Source organism: Acomys russatus, chromosome 1 (assembly GCF_903995435.1).
Source record: "Acomys russatus chromosome 1, mAcoRus1.1, whole genome shotgun sequence".
In the NCBI taxonomy this organism is placed as follows: Eukaryota; Metazoa; Chordata; class Mammalia; order Rodentia; family Muridae; genus Acomys; species Acomys russatus.
In genome coordinates this window covers 23255382-23273791 of record NC_067137.1, presented here as the reverse complement: position 1 = coordinate 23273791, position 18410 = coordinate 23255382, and the positions used below count along the sequence as shown (strand labels likewise).

At 42.8% G+C, this 18410-nt stretch overlaps 1 protein-coding gene and 1 pseudogene across 1 annotated transcript in view; one reads left to right on the top strand and one right to left on the bottom strand.

Annotated features, from left to right (window-relative positions):
• LOC127195764 (small nuclear ribonucleoprotein Sm D3-like) lies at positions 1 to 318 on the top strand (annotated as a pseudogene).
• Positions 319 to 5622: 5304 nt separating this feature from the next.
• Positions 5623 to 18410, bottom strand: part of Selenoi (selenoprotein I) — a 59498-nt gene continuing 46710 nt past the window's right edge. The window contains exons 7-10 of the mRNA XM_051171894.1: positions 12821 to 12869; positions 10433 to 10613; positions 9405 to 9590; positions 5623 to 7271 (exon numbers count right to left, since the gene is read on the bottom strand). Of these exons, the coding sequence (XP_051027851.1) occupies positions 7173 to 7271; positions 9405 to 9590; positions 10433 to 10613; positions 12821 to 12869 (515 nt within the window). The 3' untranslated portion in view covers positions 5623 to 7172. The remainder of the gene's footprint in view (positions 7272 to 9404; positions 9591 to 10432; positions 10614 to 12820; positions 12870 to 18410) is intronic.

Below are 18410 nucleotides of genomic sequence, written 5' to 3'. Positions count from 1 at the left end.
ATGTCTACCAGTGTACCGATTAAAATCTTGCACAAGGCTGAGGGCCACACAGCAACATGTGAGACCAACACTGGCGAGGTGTACGGAGGGAGGCTCTCAGAAGCAGAGGACAACATGAACTGCCAATGTCCCACATCACTCACTACAGAGATGACTGAGTGGCACAGCTTGGACAGGTGCACATACGTGGCATGAAAAAATAAAAAGCAAGGCTCAGAGGCCGGCCGAGGAAAAGCTACTTTCCTGAAGGCCCAAGTGGCTGCAAGAGGAAGAGGTCGTGGAATGGGGCGTGGAAACCTCTTCCAGAAGCAAAGATAATCTTCTCTTGAGGGAATTTTTCTTTTTTCTCTTAGGTTTTTTTTGGGGGACCGGGATATTAGATGTGAGTCTGTCCTAGGCTTTTTTTTTTTATATATATATATTTTCTTTGTATCAGAAAAACTGTTAAGCTAAGTAAAATGTGGTTGTTTTGCAGCTTGTGTAAGAAAAAACAAAGACAAACAAACAAAACCTCTATAATGACCAATGATTCCTCACCTAGTGGCTGCATACTTCTTCCTGTTCCTCACCTAGCAGCTGGACACTGCTTCCTGCCCTTTTGCATCCACCAAGGAAGGACAAAAATGACAACTTGAAAACAATTAAAAGGATTTAAAAATTATTTATTTTTTATTACAATAAATATTTAGCAATAAAGAATTAAACAACTGAAAACTAAAACCTACTGCTTTAACTTTTGGAGTCCACAGCAGCAGACATGAACATAAATCCAGTTGAAAGGTCAAGGCTTCTAAAATCCGGTGACAAGAAACAGTCAGGTCCTGATTATATGGGCTAGCATCAGGGAACAGTAACACAGACAATGCAAACGCCTGGGGTATTCTACTGTACATCGAATCACAACATCGGAACATTCCAGGAAAGTTAAGCAAACTCAAAGCTCTGCGTGGGCAAGATCAAGCATCTCCTCGATAGTCCACAGGCACACTGCGCCCCAAGCTGCCCCAGCCAAAAAAGGACCTGGCAGCCCCAGAAACCTCAGTCCTGAAGACAGCAGCCATCATTCTTGGAACCAGTCTTTCTGGCTCCCAAGTTCCCTGGTGAAAAGGAAGTGGAAAGTGATATGCTTTGAGGGATTTCTCAAGGCCTCAGACAACCTGGAGGGTAAAGGTCACGACTCCGGGTCGGGAAGTGGCTTTAGATGTGGGCCATGGACACACCAAGCAGCAGTCTAATGAGGGCGACCATCTGGCTGGTGTGACTCGAGAGTTAACTCCGTGTAGATACCGTCCCATAGCTGTATACAGAGAACAGGTGTACTGCTGATCGCGTACATATACACAGCGCACCGAACGAGGTTAAGCAAATGCTACACTATATACTATTAACACAGCAAGTCCTATACAGGCCAACTGCAGCTAAAAGTACTTGAAAGGGGGAAGACTTTCTGTCTTCTTTATCTTGTCTCTGATACCATCTTTGCAGCAAGCATTCCACTGGCTCCAGTGGTGGTTTTTAAGTACCTGGGAAGGAGTAGACTTGTACTCTTGCTCCAGAAGACTATATAGAAAGTGTACTCATAAAGGCACCAAATTAAACTCCCCAGCCACAAGTCCTGCCACCTATTCTTAGCATAGAACATGAAACCTTACTCAAAAAAGTAATTTCTTTTTCTTCAACTGCTATTCATTTGATCCATTGTTAGGTGGGAAGGGAAAGAGAAAATAGCTCCCTTACACTTTGGTTGTAATTTTTTTCTAACTAGAATTCTGAGTTCAAAACTGAATTTTGCTTTTTGTTTGTTTTTGTTTTTTAAGACAGGGTTTCTCTGTGTAGCCCTGGCTGTCCTGGACTTGCTTTGTAGACCAGGCTGGCCTCAAACTCACAGACATCCCCCTGCCTCTGCCTCCTCGAGTACAGGGATCACAGGCATGGTGCCCCACGCCTGGCTGCTTAGGACATTTTGAAATAAGCTAATCACTATACCTGAGTCTGTCTCTCAAACGGCTGCTCTGATGAGGACAAAAACCAAATAACTAGCGTCCAAACACCACCATGGAAAGTGGAGTCGGCATGTAGCTCTGACGCTCACTGCTGTTATGCTAACAGTAGTCCCAACAAGTTAGTGATGCAGCCAAGTTAAAGCAGGCCATGCCTACAACCCGCTTAGTTACCTCAAGACAAAGCAAACTCCAGCCAGGTCACGAGTTCTCTCTAGATATTAAAAACGTGCTTACCAAGAACATCACAACTGAGAATACACGGAGGATTATTTCTGTTTATGAAAATCCACAACGCAGTAGAGAACATACACAGTATTCAGTCTCTCTGGAGTCAATGCTGCCTTTGATTTCAGTTTTCCTGCTGCTGAAAGGCACTGGCTTTTCTTTCTATTTCAGAACCCCACTCTCTGACTCAGTCCAGCTTTCTTTCTTTCTTTCTTTCTTTCTTTTATTTTTTAGAGACAGGGTCTCTCTGTGTAGCCTTGGCTGTCCTGGACTCACTTTGTAGACCAGGCTGGCTCGAACTCACAGTGATCCTCCTGCCTCTGCCTCTGGAGTGCTGGGATTAAAGGCGTGCGCCACTACGCCCAGCTTCAGTCCAGCTTTCTAAGAGTGATTCTCTGGAAGGGAGGAAAACAGTGTAAAAGCCAGAACAACCTTTCTCTTCAGCCCAAAGGTATTTTTCTAGAGACAAGGCCCTGTCAAACATTCTGAAATCATTCTGTATGGCGCTTTCCATCCTGGGAACTCAGCCTTCCTCAATGAGTGAACAAAGCCTCCTTGCCCATGCTTCCTGTGGAGGGCTACAAATAGCAAAACTTTTTCTGTTACCCCAAATGTGAGCTCATCAAATGTCTATAAAGAGAACACATGCCCGCTTAAAAGACAGACAGACAATACCTGGCTGGTGCACTGTCACTTGAGCATCTGTTTATTAAAGAGCAAAGTGCACTACTAACATGCAGGCTAGGAAGCAAGTTACACCTAGCATGTAAAACGCTGGAAATAGACCAGCCAGCAAGCCCATTTCCCATGGCTCATGCGGGAAAGAAACAAGCACATCACTGCTGTCTCTGGAAAAGCTAGACCACCGTGATTCACCACATTCCCTGAAGCCACTGCCTGCTGTGATGTCAGTCATCTGGTCCACTGTCAAAGATGATTTCAAAAACAAAAAATAAAACAAACAACACACACCTAGAATATGCAAACCACATGGACAACAGAATTAATAAAGGATAGGCAGAAATTTAGGCTAGCTCTTTAAAATTCCTAGAGTATCACACATTCAAGTTTCAGTGATTAATCAATTTTACTGTTAGGACTGTCACTTTAAATGCACGCCAAAGGGCCTCAGTGCAGCACGCTAGTTAACATTCATTGTGGAAGAATGGAGTAGGGCCAGTGACCTATAAGATTACTCACCCAGGGTGAGTGTTCTAGATAGGTTGTTGCCTTAAAACATTTCATAGGACAAAGAAAATTCTGGTCTGACAACACAGATTTCCTAAAGAAGTAAGTGTTACAAGGATATTTGATCATACTGTGAACCCCAAGATTGTGTTGTTTACTGGAAAAACCTGTTGGTAGTTGTGGTGTGGCTCAGCCCCAGCACACACCTTTAATCCAAGAGCTTTCTTCTTGAATATTGTAAACAAGATTTAATAAAGTCAACCACAGGTCAAGAGGCAGAGTGAGCAACCAGTTGACAGGGAGTGAACATAAGAAAAAAACAGAGAGTAAGAGGAAGTCAGGAGGATGGATAGAGACACACAGGAAGTAGAAGGGAGGGACATTCAGTTTGGGAAGTCAGCTGGGGAAGAAACTCAGCTGGGTGCATTCTCTGTCTCTCTGAGCTACCAGGCTTTTACACCAATACCTGGCTCCCAAGTCTTTATTGGTAACATTGAACAATTGAGATTGTTATAAAAAAACAACAAGCGAGCCAAGATAAGGCCACCCTGAACACAGGCACCATTGTACTAACTCCATTTCTTCATCTGCATCTGGCTAGCTTAGAGACCCAAAGCTGGAAGCTGCAGCCCGTGGTCTTTACTGCCTTCTCCGGGGTTGTTCCCAGTCCTTCAGCAGCCAAGAGCCACAAGGCATTGCTCATGTGACTGTGGGAACATCTAGCTGCAACCAAGCCAGGACTCATGAGCTGGTTCTGTCCTAGGTGTAGGGTTGGCTAGCTGACAAGAAGGAATTACAAGTAGGTTTCAAGTTACAATTTAAAGTGAGAAAGTGGGGCTGGAGAGATGGCTCAGAGGTCAAGAGCACTGGCTGCTCTTCCAAAGGCCCTGAGTTCAGTTCCCAGCACCCACATGGTGGCTCACAATAATCTATAATGTGATCTGGTGTCCTCTTCTGGCTTGCAGGTATTACATGCAGGCAGAGCACTGTATACATACAAATAAATTTTCTTTAAAAAAAAAAAAAGTGAGAAAGTTGCCCTGGACTTAAACATCTCCAAATTATCTTTTTTGAAGTTGCCTTCAGGAAGCAAGGTGCCTTCCATACCTCCTGGCTACAACACATTCCCTTAACAGTTAGGCTCCAATCACAACCAACACGCTTACCATCTACTTAGTGTGTGCTAAGCCCAGATATATACCTCCTTTCCCAATGGCTCAGCAGAGAACAAATGGCATATTAGCAGTGGTACTGCAACACCCTAAGCCAAGCACAACATTTTCTTTTGAAAACCAGAATTAAAAGCATTTCAGTCATAATATCGAAATGCCAATGAAGAATGGTTATATTTTTACTTCAAAGTTACTCTATTGCTCTAAATCCTATAAACTCTATTACTATTTTTGAAGCAAAGACAGTGATTATGGCAGTTTCAAACAGTGCACTGCAATAAGATCATAATATTATTGAAAGATTACAGGTGGCAGGCTCTATCCAAGTATTATTAATGTTTGTCTATCCCACACCCTCTCAAATACAGGGAGATTATTTTCTGACAAACCTGAGAGGGCTTTTCCATACCATAACCTGAAAAGAAACTTCTAGCAGTGCCTGTAATGTGGTCCAGCAGCATGACAAGGCAAACCCCAGGCTTGGGCGAGGGCCTCTATTCTGCAAGTACAGGAAGCACGCACATATGCTCCCCACCACGAGGCTGCTTCCAAAAGGCAGCTCTGTGTCACCTGGAAAAAGCTGCAGGGTAAAGTCACTCGAAAATAGTGTGCATAAGCTTGCAGTACCTTTTACTCCTCCTCTATTCAACAGTGTCAAGAAAACTATTAACAGAATTCTTAACCATCATAGAGACACATTTAAAAAAAAAAACAAAAACAAAAACAAAAGGCACAAAAGATTTTTTTTCAAATCCAGTTGATGGAACAAAGAGGACAGATACATTTTGAAGAAAGAAAAGGGGGGAAAAAAAAAGCCCCCAAATTATAGGACATGATTCTTCAGTCTAAAGCCTGTGGTCCAAATTCATCATTTTATAAATATTTATCAGTTATTTTCTTTTATACAAATGAATCTTCTTGTGTACAAGGTCAAGAAAACAGTAAAATGATTAGCCATAAAACCTTATAGCAAAGTCTCTCCATTCTCTTCCGAGGAGCCCAGGACACAGAGCACTTTTCCTCAGGTAACTGACTCATTCTCTCACCTCCGTGACGGCAATTTATTTACAAACCCAGAATCACCACCCATGCCGTGCACCTCATTCTCTGTGTCAGAGAACGTCCCCAAATACACGTAAGCCTTGCAAACGGTTAACTCTGAGCACAGAACTGTGAGTTAGCTCCTGGGCTCATTTTCAACAGCCTGGATGACAATGATTAGAATTTAAAAATATTTACGTGAAGTATCAATTAGTTACTTTTTACAAAGCAGCAGACAGATATTCAACAAAGGAATGAGCTACAACATTTAAGGATGGTCACACTGACAGATAAATAACAGTTACAAATTTAATTACATATCAACACAGTGGTGCCTATTTTATCCAAGTGCAACCTGTCCAAATAAAAGGGTTTAAGACACACTCTTCATTTAAGCACAAACCTCATTCAGTAAAAAGTAAATCAGCGAGTAAATTTCACCACCACCAAACTAAATAAAGACAAAGCCCAAAGAAAGAAACATCCACATTCATAAAAAGGTGTGACTTACAGAAAAACCACAATACAGCTAAAGGGACTTTTATGTTGTCAGTAAACCTCACAAATTATTTTGAGTCATATTAAGGGAGTGAATACCCAGCAAGGCATATATATCAAAAGTTCTCCTCAAATAAGGAGCTGAGCAAGTTAGGGCAGAGAGGCTCTCTCTGCTTTATCCTGTGTGGGATTAAAAACCACAGCATCTCACCCCCAGGAGAAATGAAAACAAGCGAAGATTGGGCAGACAGTGGCAGGATGCTAACCATGGTCATCTTGAAGTTCTGAGACTCCTAACTCCAGTTTAAATCTCTCTCAAGGTACTTTATGTACATTCTCACAAGGAAGTACCACAAGCTTAGAACTATCCCATGCATTCTTAAAAATCATGGCTCAATCCTAGCGACTCACGGCTGACAGGAGGAAGTACCACAATTGAACAGTGACCTGTGCTACAATGGTGAGCTGAAATTACAACCTATTCTCTACTAAGTAACACCAGAACATTTCGCTCTCAAAGAAAAATTATTTATCAGGATTTAGCCGTAATAACAGCCAGGATACTAGGCAGCCTCCCACAGCAGGTGGAAAAGGCAGTTCACTGGAGAGCAACCAGGATTTGGCAACTGCACACTGCTCTGGAGTCACTGGTATCTCTGGCTGAAGAGACTTTTTTGACGCTTCTCTGCATGATATTTGGGCTGTCTGTCATTCCTACAGCTAAAGACCTATGATAAAGTATCCAATATTAAGACATGCTGTGGCTACCCGAATGTTATTAGTGTTCCTGAATCAATCTGGGGACTTTAAGCGTAAACATAAATCATCTTCAACTCTGTATGAGTCAAAATATCATAGACTCCTGAAGCTGGGAACACTTAGCTGGCTTAGCGTTCACTGCGCTTTTCCACACGCTCAGCTCAGTTCATGTGTCATTCCTGCTGTCCACGTACCCCACGCTGAGGTCCCATTCTGTCAAGCAGACCAGTTTAGTTCAATGGTGATGAAGTATTTACAGGCATCTATTTACAGTCCTTTTGGAAGATTACAGGCCGATGCTCTTTTCTTCCATTCCTAGTCAATCTGAGTTTGGTTTCCTCAATGAAAAAGGGTAAATCTGAAAATGGCTGCTCAGCTGCTTTACCTACAAAAAACCAGAACACAAGACAGCGACAATTACGTACTCAGAACTCACCCTCTGCAGGCAGTAGTTCACTGACACAGGAAAAATTGCCAGGAACAAGAAAGGGTCTGCTGAACCACAGTCTAGTCTTCTGATGAGCCTTCCAGAGCAGACAAATACATACTCAAACCTAAGAAACTGTAGGATTATCTGATCTACACCAATTAGTAAAGAAAACAACTACCTCGGTAAGTTAGAGTCAGTATTTAGCATCTATAAAACTCTGCTAGGCAATGCTTTCTAGCCTGGATAAAATGATTAAAAATTGGATCTGTGAATCTGAAGGCCACATCAGCTAGGGTATCAATGGCAGCAGCCAATTCTTTGGTACTTAAGATTTACCTTTTCAGTTTATTATTTATGTCTATTAGTATTGCCCACATGCAAGTCAGTTCACCACCTGTCCAGTATCCACGGAGGCCAGAAGAGGGCATCTGATCCCCTGGAACTGCAATTACAGATGGCTGTGAGCCTTCAGCTGGGTGCTGGCAATCAAGGCCAGTGGAAGAGCAGCTAGTGCTCTCAACCACTGAGCTGTCTCTCCCCTGCCCTCCATTTTCTTTTGACATCTATTTGCATGGGGCGAGAGGCACATGGATGCCATGGGATGCATGTGGAGGTCAGAAGACAAAGTGCAGGCTCAGGCTGAGATGGAATTCAGGTCACCACAGTTGGTGCAAGGAGCCACTCCACTGACTGTGCAAGAACCTTGTTTTTATTTATTACTGTATGCCTAGGATGCACGTGTGCTGTGCCACTGAGTTATCCTCCCGGTGTGACACAGTCCATTTGTTCACACAACACTGTAAACGCTGAATCAGTAGGTAAATAAAAGGATTAGGACCAGTCAGCTGGATAACTACTGGTGATCTCCCTAGTGGACACGATGTAGCAATGACTAAAATAGGTAATGTAACTATAAAACTACAAAAGATGTTGAAGTGGGAGGGAGAGAACCCCACATGGTTCTGACATCCCTGTATTTGTCCATTCATCCTTAAACGACTCTGATTTCAGAAGAGAGCACTGGGAGTGCAAAGCGCTTGTTTATGCTTGTGGCTTCTTGAGATAGGGTATTGCCATGCAGTCCACATTAGCGCCAAGCCACTCATCTTCCCGCTTCCTCCTCCTCAGTGCTGGTTACAGCAGTGCTCTACCACACCTAGAAATAGTAACCACACTCTGCTACATTTTTTTCATTATTTGCTGATTAAGGTAAAAGCTCATGAGATAAAAACTGAAATAATGCAAATAACTTCCTCTACTTTAAAATCCCAATTTTCCTGTGCTGGCCAGTTTTTGTTGTTGTTTTGTCTTGAACTTAACAAGTGCAGTTATCTGGGAAGATGAACCTCAGTTGAGAAATCACCTTCATCAAATTGGCCTGTGGATCAATTTCTTGACTAATGAACGACGTGGAAGAGTGCAGCCTAGAGCGGGTGGTGCGGTCCCTGGACAGGCAGCCACGGGTGCTATAAGACACCAGACTGGGCAAGGCAGCAAGCAGCTCCTCCACGGCCTCTGCTTCAGCGCCTGCCTTCAGGTTCCTGCCCTGACTTCCTTTGGTGATGTCTGTGATGTAAAACTGTGCGCTGAGGGAACCCTTCCTTTCCTGAGTTGCTTCTCCTTATGGTGTTTATCACAGCAATAGAAACCTAAGATGCTGCCTTACTACATCTCTCACAGGACTAGAAATAGGCAGAGGAGTACTAGAAACCAGTGTTGCTTGTTTTTCCCAAATTAAGTTAGTAAGCAATGAAAATGTGCTAGGATTAAAAGGAAAAGAAACAGAAACTAATGGAATTATCTGGTCCCACGTAATGAAAAGAACAGAACAGTGTTTCCTCAATAAGAAAACTGTTTACATAATGATTTAGAGTAAGAAATAATGCCCCATAATCACTCACTTAAAAACCGCTTGTAGTTGCTACAATAAACATCAGCAAACAGTAGAAATCCCGCCCGTACACATCACCTAGAATTTAGGCATGTCCTCCACATTTCCCTCCTTCGCAGCTTCCTTCCCACTGTGTCCTTCCTTCTGTGCTCCCAAGAAGCAGACAGACGCAGTTCTGCTCTGCGCTGATCACTCACCACTTGTACTCCATAGTGGATGTGACCCAGAGTGAAGGCAGCTGTGAGCGTGTAAAGGAGAACACTCTCAAGGTGGGAGCTCGCTGCGCCTATGATCACTGTTGCCACAACCAAGAAGAGAGGAAGCAGCAACCAGTTCAAAGTCGGGCACCGTGTGCTGCTCATTTGGCAAACGATTAGCTGACACTTGGGAGAAACAAGAAGAGGGGAGGAAAAGAGAGTATTAGCAAAGCACGGGCAAAACTAGTCACCTCGGATTTAAAAAGCTTTCAAGAATGTTTTCAACTGCTCAGGGCCATGTCAGAAGAGACTATGACAATGCATGACAGTGCAGTGTGGATGCTGTGCTGCCTCGTCTGCACCCACCAACTTGACTCAACTTAGAGTCATCTCCAAAACACACCTCTGGGTGTGTCTGTGGAGAAGTTTCCAGAGAGGTTTAAGTGAGAAGGGAAGATGCACACTGTGTGGGGTGCACTATCCATGCGCTGGAGTCCTGAACTGAATAAAAAGAAGTGAGCTGAGCAGTGCCCTCACTGCCTCCTCACTGCAGCTGCAAAGTGACCAGCTATATGACCTGACACATGACAACTCTGCCGCCATGATGAACTGGTTGCCTTCTTAAAGAAGCCAAAATAAACCCTTCCTTAAGTTACCTTGTCAGGTGCTCTGCTATGAGACGAGAAAGTTCTAAGACAGATGCTACAGCAGGTGTTTTTTCACAGTGGAGTAACAGCAGCTGAGATACACAGAAGGATCTCCCAACTCCAAGCTCTATGCCTGTGAAGAACAGCCTCAGAACAGCCTCCTAAGCCTCGGCACGACTACATCTCTCCGTGGTAGTGAAGAGGCACAGCCTCCGACCTCCAATCAGCAACAAATACCTTCCAAAGCCGCTTTGATTCTTTTTTGTTTTGTTATTTTGGTTTTCTAAGACAGGGTCTCATGTAGCCCAGGCTGGCCTTGAACTATAGGCACAAGCTACCACATCTGTCTTATATGACTTTTTTAAAAATAAAAAGTCTTACTGTGATATTGGCAAAAGCGGTTCCAACCATGAAGTAGAACGTTCTAGGGTGTAGTTCTAAGATATCTGAAGGTGACCGGAGGATCCACACTGTAGACAAAGTGAAGAGCAAACACGGAGAGAACAAGGGGACCATGGTTTCATAAACGGAATTGTGTTTCAGGGTGTTGCTTTTATAACTTCTGAAAAATCAATACAGAACATCATTACATATAGACACGTGCCTAACACGTATCATCTCCAGACTCCTTCCACATGCATTCTTACTATGTATTTACAGGCTCATGGCTCAGAGACCCAACATCATTAACCCCACTTTAAAGGCAGGCTAAGTTAGGATGAAATGCTCTAAACTTGTAATTGCTACCAGGGCCTAGACTACAACTGAAGTTCTGGTCTGAACTGATCCTTCCCACTTCCTCCTCCCATCTCTAGACATGGTCTTACTATGTAGTCCTGGCTGGTCTGGAACTCACCATACAGATCCACCTGCCTCTATCTCCAGAGTGCTAGGATTAAAATAATGTCCTGTCATGCCTAGCCCTTTTCTTACTTTGTTTTGTTTTGTTTTTTGAGACAAGGTTTCTCTGTGTAGCCTTGGCTGTTTTGGACTCCCTCTGTAGACCAGGCTGGCCTTGAACTCACGGCGATCCGCCTGCCTCTGCCTCCCAAGTGCTGGGATTACAGGTGTGCGCCACCACGCCCTGCCTTTTCTTACTTTTTAAACCAAATGGTCACCAGCTGTGTTAAGAACGAAGCGGTGGTTTAGAGCAGCAGTTCTCAGCCTGTGGTTTGCCACCCTTTTCTTTTTAGGGTTGAACTACCCTTTCACAGAGGTCACATATCTGATATCCTGCGTATCGGATACTTAAATTACAACTTGTGACAGTTATGAAGTAGCAACCATGAAATACAATTTTATGGTTGGGGGTTACCACAGCATGACAAACTCTATTAAAGTGTCACAGCATTAGGAAAGGTAAGAACCCCGGGACTAGAAGGTTAAAAATCCTGACTGTTCTTCCAGAGGACCTGGGTTTGGTTCCCAGTATGGACACGGTGGCTCAAAGCATCTGCAACTTCAGTTCCTGGAAATCCAACATCCTTTTTGGTCTCTCTTGGCAAGAGGTATACAAAATATCCATCACATAAAATAATAAAACATTTAAAGTAACATAAGATTTAGATATATTTTATACAAAAGACCCTGAAGTGGGCCTGTCGGCACGTTCTGGTGTCTCTAAGTACCCTGGGAGTAATCTAACATGTTTACTCATTTGAACAGGGCTCCAAATTCTAGTCTTGGTTTTGTTGTTGATCACATTACTTTGGACAGTGTGTAGCCCAATCAAAGCCTCATCTATATGAAGAAGAGAACGTGACTCAAATGATCGGTACAGCTTGCAAACTTTAAATGCTATTATTTAAAAAAAATTTTTTTTAAGACAAGATCTTTTTGTGTACTGTTGGCAGAAGAGATTACACAGCTCAGGCTGGCTGGCCTCAGCCTCCAAAGTGCTGGGATTATGAGTGTGTACCACATCTGGCTTAAAACTGATTATTTCTAAACTGGGGATGGTGGCGCACACCTTTAATGCCAGCACTGGGGAGGCAGAGGCAGGAGGATCGCTTGAGTTCGGCGGCAGCCTGGTCGCCAAGGCAAGTCCAGGACAACCAAAGCTACACAGAGAAACCCTGTTTCAAAAAGCAAAACAAAGCAATTACTTGTACAAATGAGCACCAGCCACAACAGCAGCTCTACTGAACTTGTCTGGACATGGGTGAGATTCTGAAGGGCTGAGCAGGAAGAACAGAGAACAGCAGGAGAGCAAATAGCCAGAGCAAGTGCTGAGAGGTGAAAGAAGAAGATATATTTTGACAAAACAAAGGAAGTCAGGGTAGCCAGCAAAGATGGGGTATGCACAAATCAGAACTGAAACTGCACCTCGGCCCTGCCAGACACTACCCCACAGGCAGCAGCACCCATCTACACACCTCTTAGGTGAAGTCAGCATAACACTTGGTCCTAACCCACACAGAAGAGTATGAGCCTCATTAGCTAGAATGCTAACAAACCAATATTCATCAGGGTAGTGCTCCCTGCCGGATGTAGATTGACTCACAGAAGTGACAAACTTGAAGCCCGCTGAGCCCAAAACCTTCACAACTGACCATTTATAGTATAGTTAAATTGACTACATTAGCAGTAGAGATAACTTTAATTATCATGTTTTCACTCTAGATCTGAAACATAGGTTTTTAAACATTTTCAAAATGTCCAGATTACAAAAAAAAAAAACAGTTCCTTAAATTCTGCTAACTACACAACTACTAAAGATTTTCTTTCTTTTTTTTCTCCACAACTTAAAAAAAAAAAAAAAAAACTTACCTGAAAAAGTTTAATAAACTCATTGGAAGAGTCACACATAATGCACAGCCTAAAAGGAAAAATATTTAAATTATTATGAATTATTCAAGAGTGATTATTCCACAGTAATTGCATGCATGCAAAATGCGTGGTGTTTTAGGGCCAGCAGTCTTCGGGTTCAAGCTTATTTCTAAACAGCATTTGAGAGCGAAGAGTGAGTGAGAGGACAGCTGGGCAAAGCAGAGTGCAGACTGAAACCAGCCTGGACTTCCCCTCTGTCTGCCATGAACTGGTCACAGAACCACACTCTCCTGGGCAATTCAACTTTCCGGTGCCTCATTTTCTTCATTTTTCAAACATAAAAACAGCAGTGCCAACTGCACAGGGTTTGAGAACTGCATGGATGTTACGTGTAGACACCCGGAACAGCACCCAGCAGAGTGAGCTGGGAAATCAGCGGGAGCTACTATGGGGGTGTGGGGGTAGGAGGGGAAACAACACTCGGAATCTGTTGCTTCCTGTTTTTTTTTTGTTTGTTTTTTGATCTTTCTAGAATCTTCAGTTTCTCGCCTCTCTACCCTACCTATGCCATGTTTACTTTCCCACAAACCTGAAACGGTGTGTGGCCATTCTAAGAAACCCTACCACTGATTCTTGGGCCCTCTGGCCCAGCTTACCCTGTCAGGTCCCATTTTTTCCTGCGTCCTGATGCTTTCAGTTCTTAGCATTCATCCGCTCATCCTGTCCTCAGAAACTATACTCTAGAAACCTACTGAGATTCCTACTGGTAAGTTCTGTGTCACTTCTGACTTTGAAGGTGGCTTCTTTCCTCCTCCCGCAGCCCACTATCAGGCCTGCCATTCTTGGACTGGCAATCAATTCATACTCATACGCTACCCTGCTAGCCACAGTCTGCCTCAGCATCCCCAGTACCAGAATTACAGGGTACGCTACCTCACTCAGCCACAGCCTGGGAGGTGAGCAGTCACATCCTCCTCAACAAACCAGCCTCTGAGCTGCTAACTGTAAGTGCGCTGGATGGTTTTCCTTGTGCCTCTGCCATGTTGTTTTGCCGTCCTGGGGTTGAGAAAACCCAGTGCACTCACTAGCACATGCTCCACCTGATCCCCTGCTTTGGTCAATGCTAAACTAATGAACTCAGAGATGCCTGTAGCTCCAAGTCACTGGGACAGGCTGAGACAACTTTGCTATCAAGAGCAATGAGACACTATCTTGGTGTGGAGAGAGAAAGTGCTCTAAGCACAGTAAGCATATGGCAGTCTATGTTCTGCGTACGTTATCAGAGGGGAAAGTGTCTTTATTTCTTTTAAGTGGAATTTATCCTATGTTCTGTAAAAAACATTTAACTGTTAAAGACTTATCTATTAAACTGTAAATGTCAAGTGTACAATAGTGATGGAATGCATAGATGCAGACCTGCTTTTCATGGTCCCAAAATTTAAAGCCAGAATTTAAAATACAGAAAATGAAATAGCTGCAGAAAAATCAAAGAACTCATTTAAAAAAAAAAAAAAAAAAAAAAAAAAAAAAAAAAAAGAGGGGCTGGAGAGATGGCTCAGTGGTTAAGAGCGCTGCCTGCTCTTCTAGAGGTCTTGAGTTCAATTCCCAGCACCCACATGGTGACTCACAACCATCTATAATGTGCTCTGATGCCCTCTGCTGCCATGCAAGGATACATGCAGATAAAGCACTCATACACATTAAATAAATAAAATCTTAAAAAAAAAAAAAAAAAAAGAAAGAAAGAAAGAAAAAGAAAAGCATCAAGTGAAATGAGACATAATCTAAGGGCAGTATGACTACAAAAAATACCTTATTTCGCACATTTCTAACTTATCACATAGGAACTCTAATAAAAATCACCACGATGGAGGACTGGAGAGATGGCTCAGCTGTTGGGAGCACTGTCTGCTCTTCCTGAGGACCTGGGTTCAGTTCCCAGCACTCATGTGGTGGCTCACAACCATCTGTAACTCCAGTTCCAGGGGATCTGATGCTACCTTTTGGCCTCTGTGGTGCACAGATGTATGTACAAGCAAAACACTCATACACATAGAACTAAAAACTACAAAACCAGTCCATCAACATGAGCCCGAAAGATGATGCAGCTGTTACGAGAACTAGCTACTCTTGCAGGGAACTCTGATGCAGTTCCCAGCTCCCACATGGTGGCTCACAACTACCTGTAACCCCAGATCCAGGGGGCTCAATGCCCTCTTTTAGCCTCCATCATAGCATAAGGCACACACATGGTACACAGACATATATGCAAACAAGACACCAATAAAAACAAACAACAAAAAAATCCCCCAAGTTAAAAAGTATCTTAAAGAAAAGTTAAAAAGACAAGTAAGCCAAGCATGGTAGTGTACGCCTTTAACCCCAACACTTGGGAGGCAGAGGCAGGTGGATCTCTATGAGGGTTTTTTTGTTTTGTTTTAAGGTTTTTTTTTTTTTTTTGAGACAGGGTCTCTCTGTGTTATCTTGGATGTCCTAGACTCGATTTATAGACCAAGCTGGCCTTGAACTCACAGTGATCTTCCGCCTGCCTCTACCTCTCAAGTGCTGGGATTAAAGGCGTGTGCCACCACGCCTGGCTCGGATCTCTATGAGTTTGAAGCCACACTGGTCTACAAATAGAGTTCCAGGACATACAGGGGCTGTTACACAGAGAAACTCTGTCTGAAAGAAAAAAAAAAAAAAAAAAAAAAAAAAAAGACAAGTGAGAAAACTATAGTCAACCCAAAGGATCAATGCACCCCGAAACACAAGTTCTCTCAGAATAAAAGAAGTGATCAAAAATTCTGTTGGGGAAAATGGGGTAGCGTATATAAATCACACAGAACAAACAAACAAATGTTAAGCCTAGGTAAACTCATTTATGAGAAAGGCAGATTGAAACTGTATAAATTCTTACCAGTAGAGTAACAAGTCTGACAATATACTATACATAAGTGTTTTCACAACAGCTCACAGGCATGAAAAATCAGCAACACTACAGAGTGGAATATCGAAGTGTTCAACACAACTGCATGATTTGTCTTTTACACTAGCCCAGCAAAAAGTATAAAAAGACTCATGCACAAGACTATTTACTACAACAATGTGTGCGGCAGCAAAAGTATGGAGACAAAGCAAATACTGGCTGAACACTGTGGTACATCTACACAAAAGCATCAGGGAGCTGGAAGAGACAAGGAAAACCTTATACGCTCTCATGGATACACTATCAAGTGTGTGTATGGGAGGCAGTTTACAAACAAGGTGATAAAACGATGCATTTACTTACAACAGGAAATCTAAGCCAAAAATTAAAAGCTAAGAACAAGGTTGGAGAGATGGCTTAGTAGGTAAAGTCACTTTACCATCAGCCTGACAGCCAGAGCTCCATCCTGACCCCATATGGTGGAGTTGTCCTCTGACCCCCGCCCACCACCCACCACATAAATAACAAGGAAAAACTAAGTATGTCTGAGGGAAAGGAGAATAGGCAGGAAAAAAAAAGCTATATTTCATATTGCTTTATAGATTTCACTTTGCAATCATGAATATTTCTACAACAATAAAGAAAAAAATTTAAAGAAAAGCCAATGCTTGTAAGTTGAAGTAAACACTTAAATGTACAATACAAAGTGGTACCTTTATTATCAGATTCTATCTGGAACTGTCATTGTGAGTTTATGTGCTATTTTATCATAAAACTAACTTTAGTGCCCCAGCTCTGCTGAATGGATGCGCTAAACAAAGATCCTCTATGCCTACAGTCCTGCTAGGTGAGGAGCAGACGTAAGTTGGAAGTGACATACCGTACCTGAACCGGCTCATCACTATTTATATCAAAGACAACTAGACACCGTGTGCTCCTAATGTGGTCGTGTTAACTCTTGATTTAGCTAAAGGAGGTATCTACATATAGGTCAGCTGAGCTCAGGAAACACCAGTGGTTTGAAACGCAGTAAAAAGCAAAGCATTCTAGGTTATCATTTTATGGGTCCTAGAAAAATTACTAAAGATCTATGCAGAAGAAAAGGCACACATGCAGGCTGTTGATCTATCTAAACACAAGCCCACCTGTTCCTGCTGCTGGGCCTTGTGAAAGGGTACAAACTAGGAAAGGCTTAGAAACTAAAGAACACCGTAGCAGGCCCAGCCCTGTCCAGGGCTCTGGGCTACACATTTCAGAACCACTCTATTTTATCTATCAAATCTTTATCTATATAAAGTGGCTTTATAGGGCTTTTTTTTTTTTTATTGAAAAAGTGCTTTTCCTCTCCTATCATCAGTGAATTTCTCACTCAGGAGTTTTGCTATGTTTTATATTTGTTAAGTTTAAAGAAGAAATATGTAACTATCTACTGCATGAGGTTTTGTTTGTTTGTTTTATGTAAAACCATGGGCTTTAATGACTATTTAAGCGAGACATGGAGGACACGCATCTCTAATCCCAGCACTCTAGGAGGTGGAGGCAGGAGGATCAGGAACTCAAGGCCAGCCTTGGTTACATAAAATCTTGCCTCAAAAAGACAGAAAGAAAGGGGCAGGGGGAGGCTGAGGTGATAGAGGAAACAGAGGCTGTGTGAAAGGAGGGGTGGATGGTACAAGGTCGGTGGAACAACTTCTATTTACCATGAAGGTTGTTTTCTTAGAGAGCAACAGACAGGGCACAACCAAAAATGTTCAGAGTTCAGCGAGAAGGAAGAGGGGCTTAATTTTTTACACAGATAGATTATAAAAGTCTCCATATTTCATCTGTCTTATTGTTTCAAATTAACAAGTTTCAATTTGCAATAGGCATGAAGTGTCCACTACATGTAGAATCCTCCAGCACAAGCCTAGACTAACCCAGATACAGCTTTCCAAAGCTTTGTTGGGAATCTGCTTTGGTATTTCTCTCCAATTAGAAAAGGCTTGGTGCTCAACAACAAAAGCCCCCTTGATTTTGCTAACATGCGGATAGCAACCCTCCAAGCCACAGGGCGACTCGGCTTGCTGGAGAACAAGGCTGTGGGCAAACACTGGCTTTTGATAACAAAGTGATTGGTTAAACAGGCTTCGACATGGAGCTTCTACCAATAATCATTGCAGTGAATAGGTCTCTATATAAGAAATTAAACAGGAAAGTTCATACCAGGCCTCAACTCCCACAACCTGCAGTCACTATGTAGACAAAAGAAATAGTCTGGAAGGAAAACACAGACAGAACAAAGAGGCATTAATGGCTGGAAATCCAGGAAGCCAACAGTGCTTTATTCATCATCAAGTCTAATCCAAATGAATACTAAAAAAATGTACTTCAATTTGCAAGATTTGGCAAATCTTCCTGCCTTTAAGAGATTTTCCCCCCTCCAATATTGTCATCAAATAGCTACATAGGCAATGCAGGCAACTAGTCACGATTTGGAGCCTTTCAAAACCAGTTCACAAACTGGTTAAGGTCATAGGACAACTAGATTTGCCCACCTAAACCACCTCATTAGCACACTCTAGCTTCTGAGTTCTTTGCTTGTTATTTGGTTGGTTTTTTGTTTTTAAGACAGGGTTTCTCTGTGTAGCTGTGGCTGTCCTGGGCTCACTTTGTAGACCAGGCTGG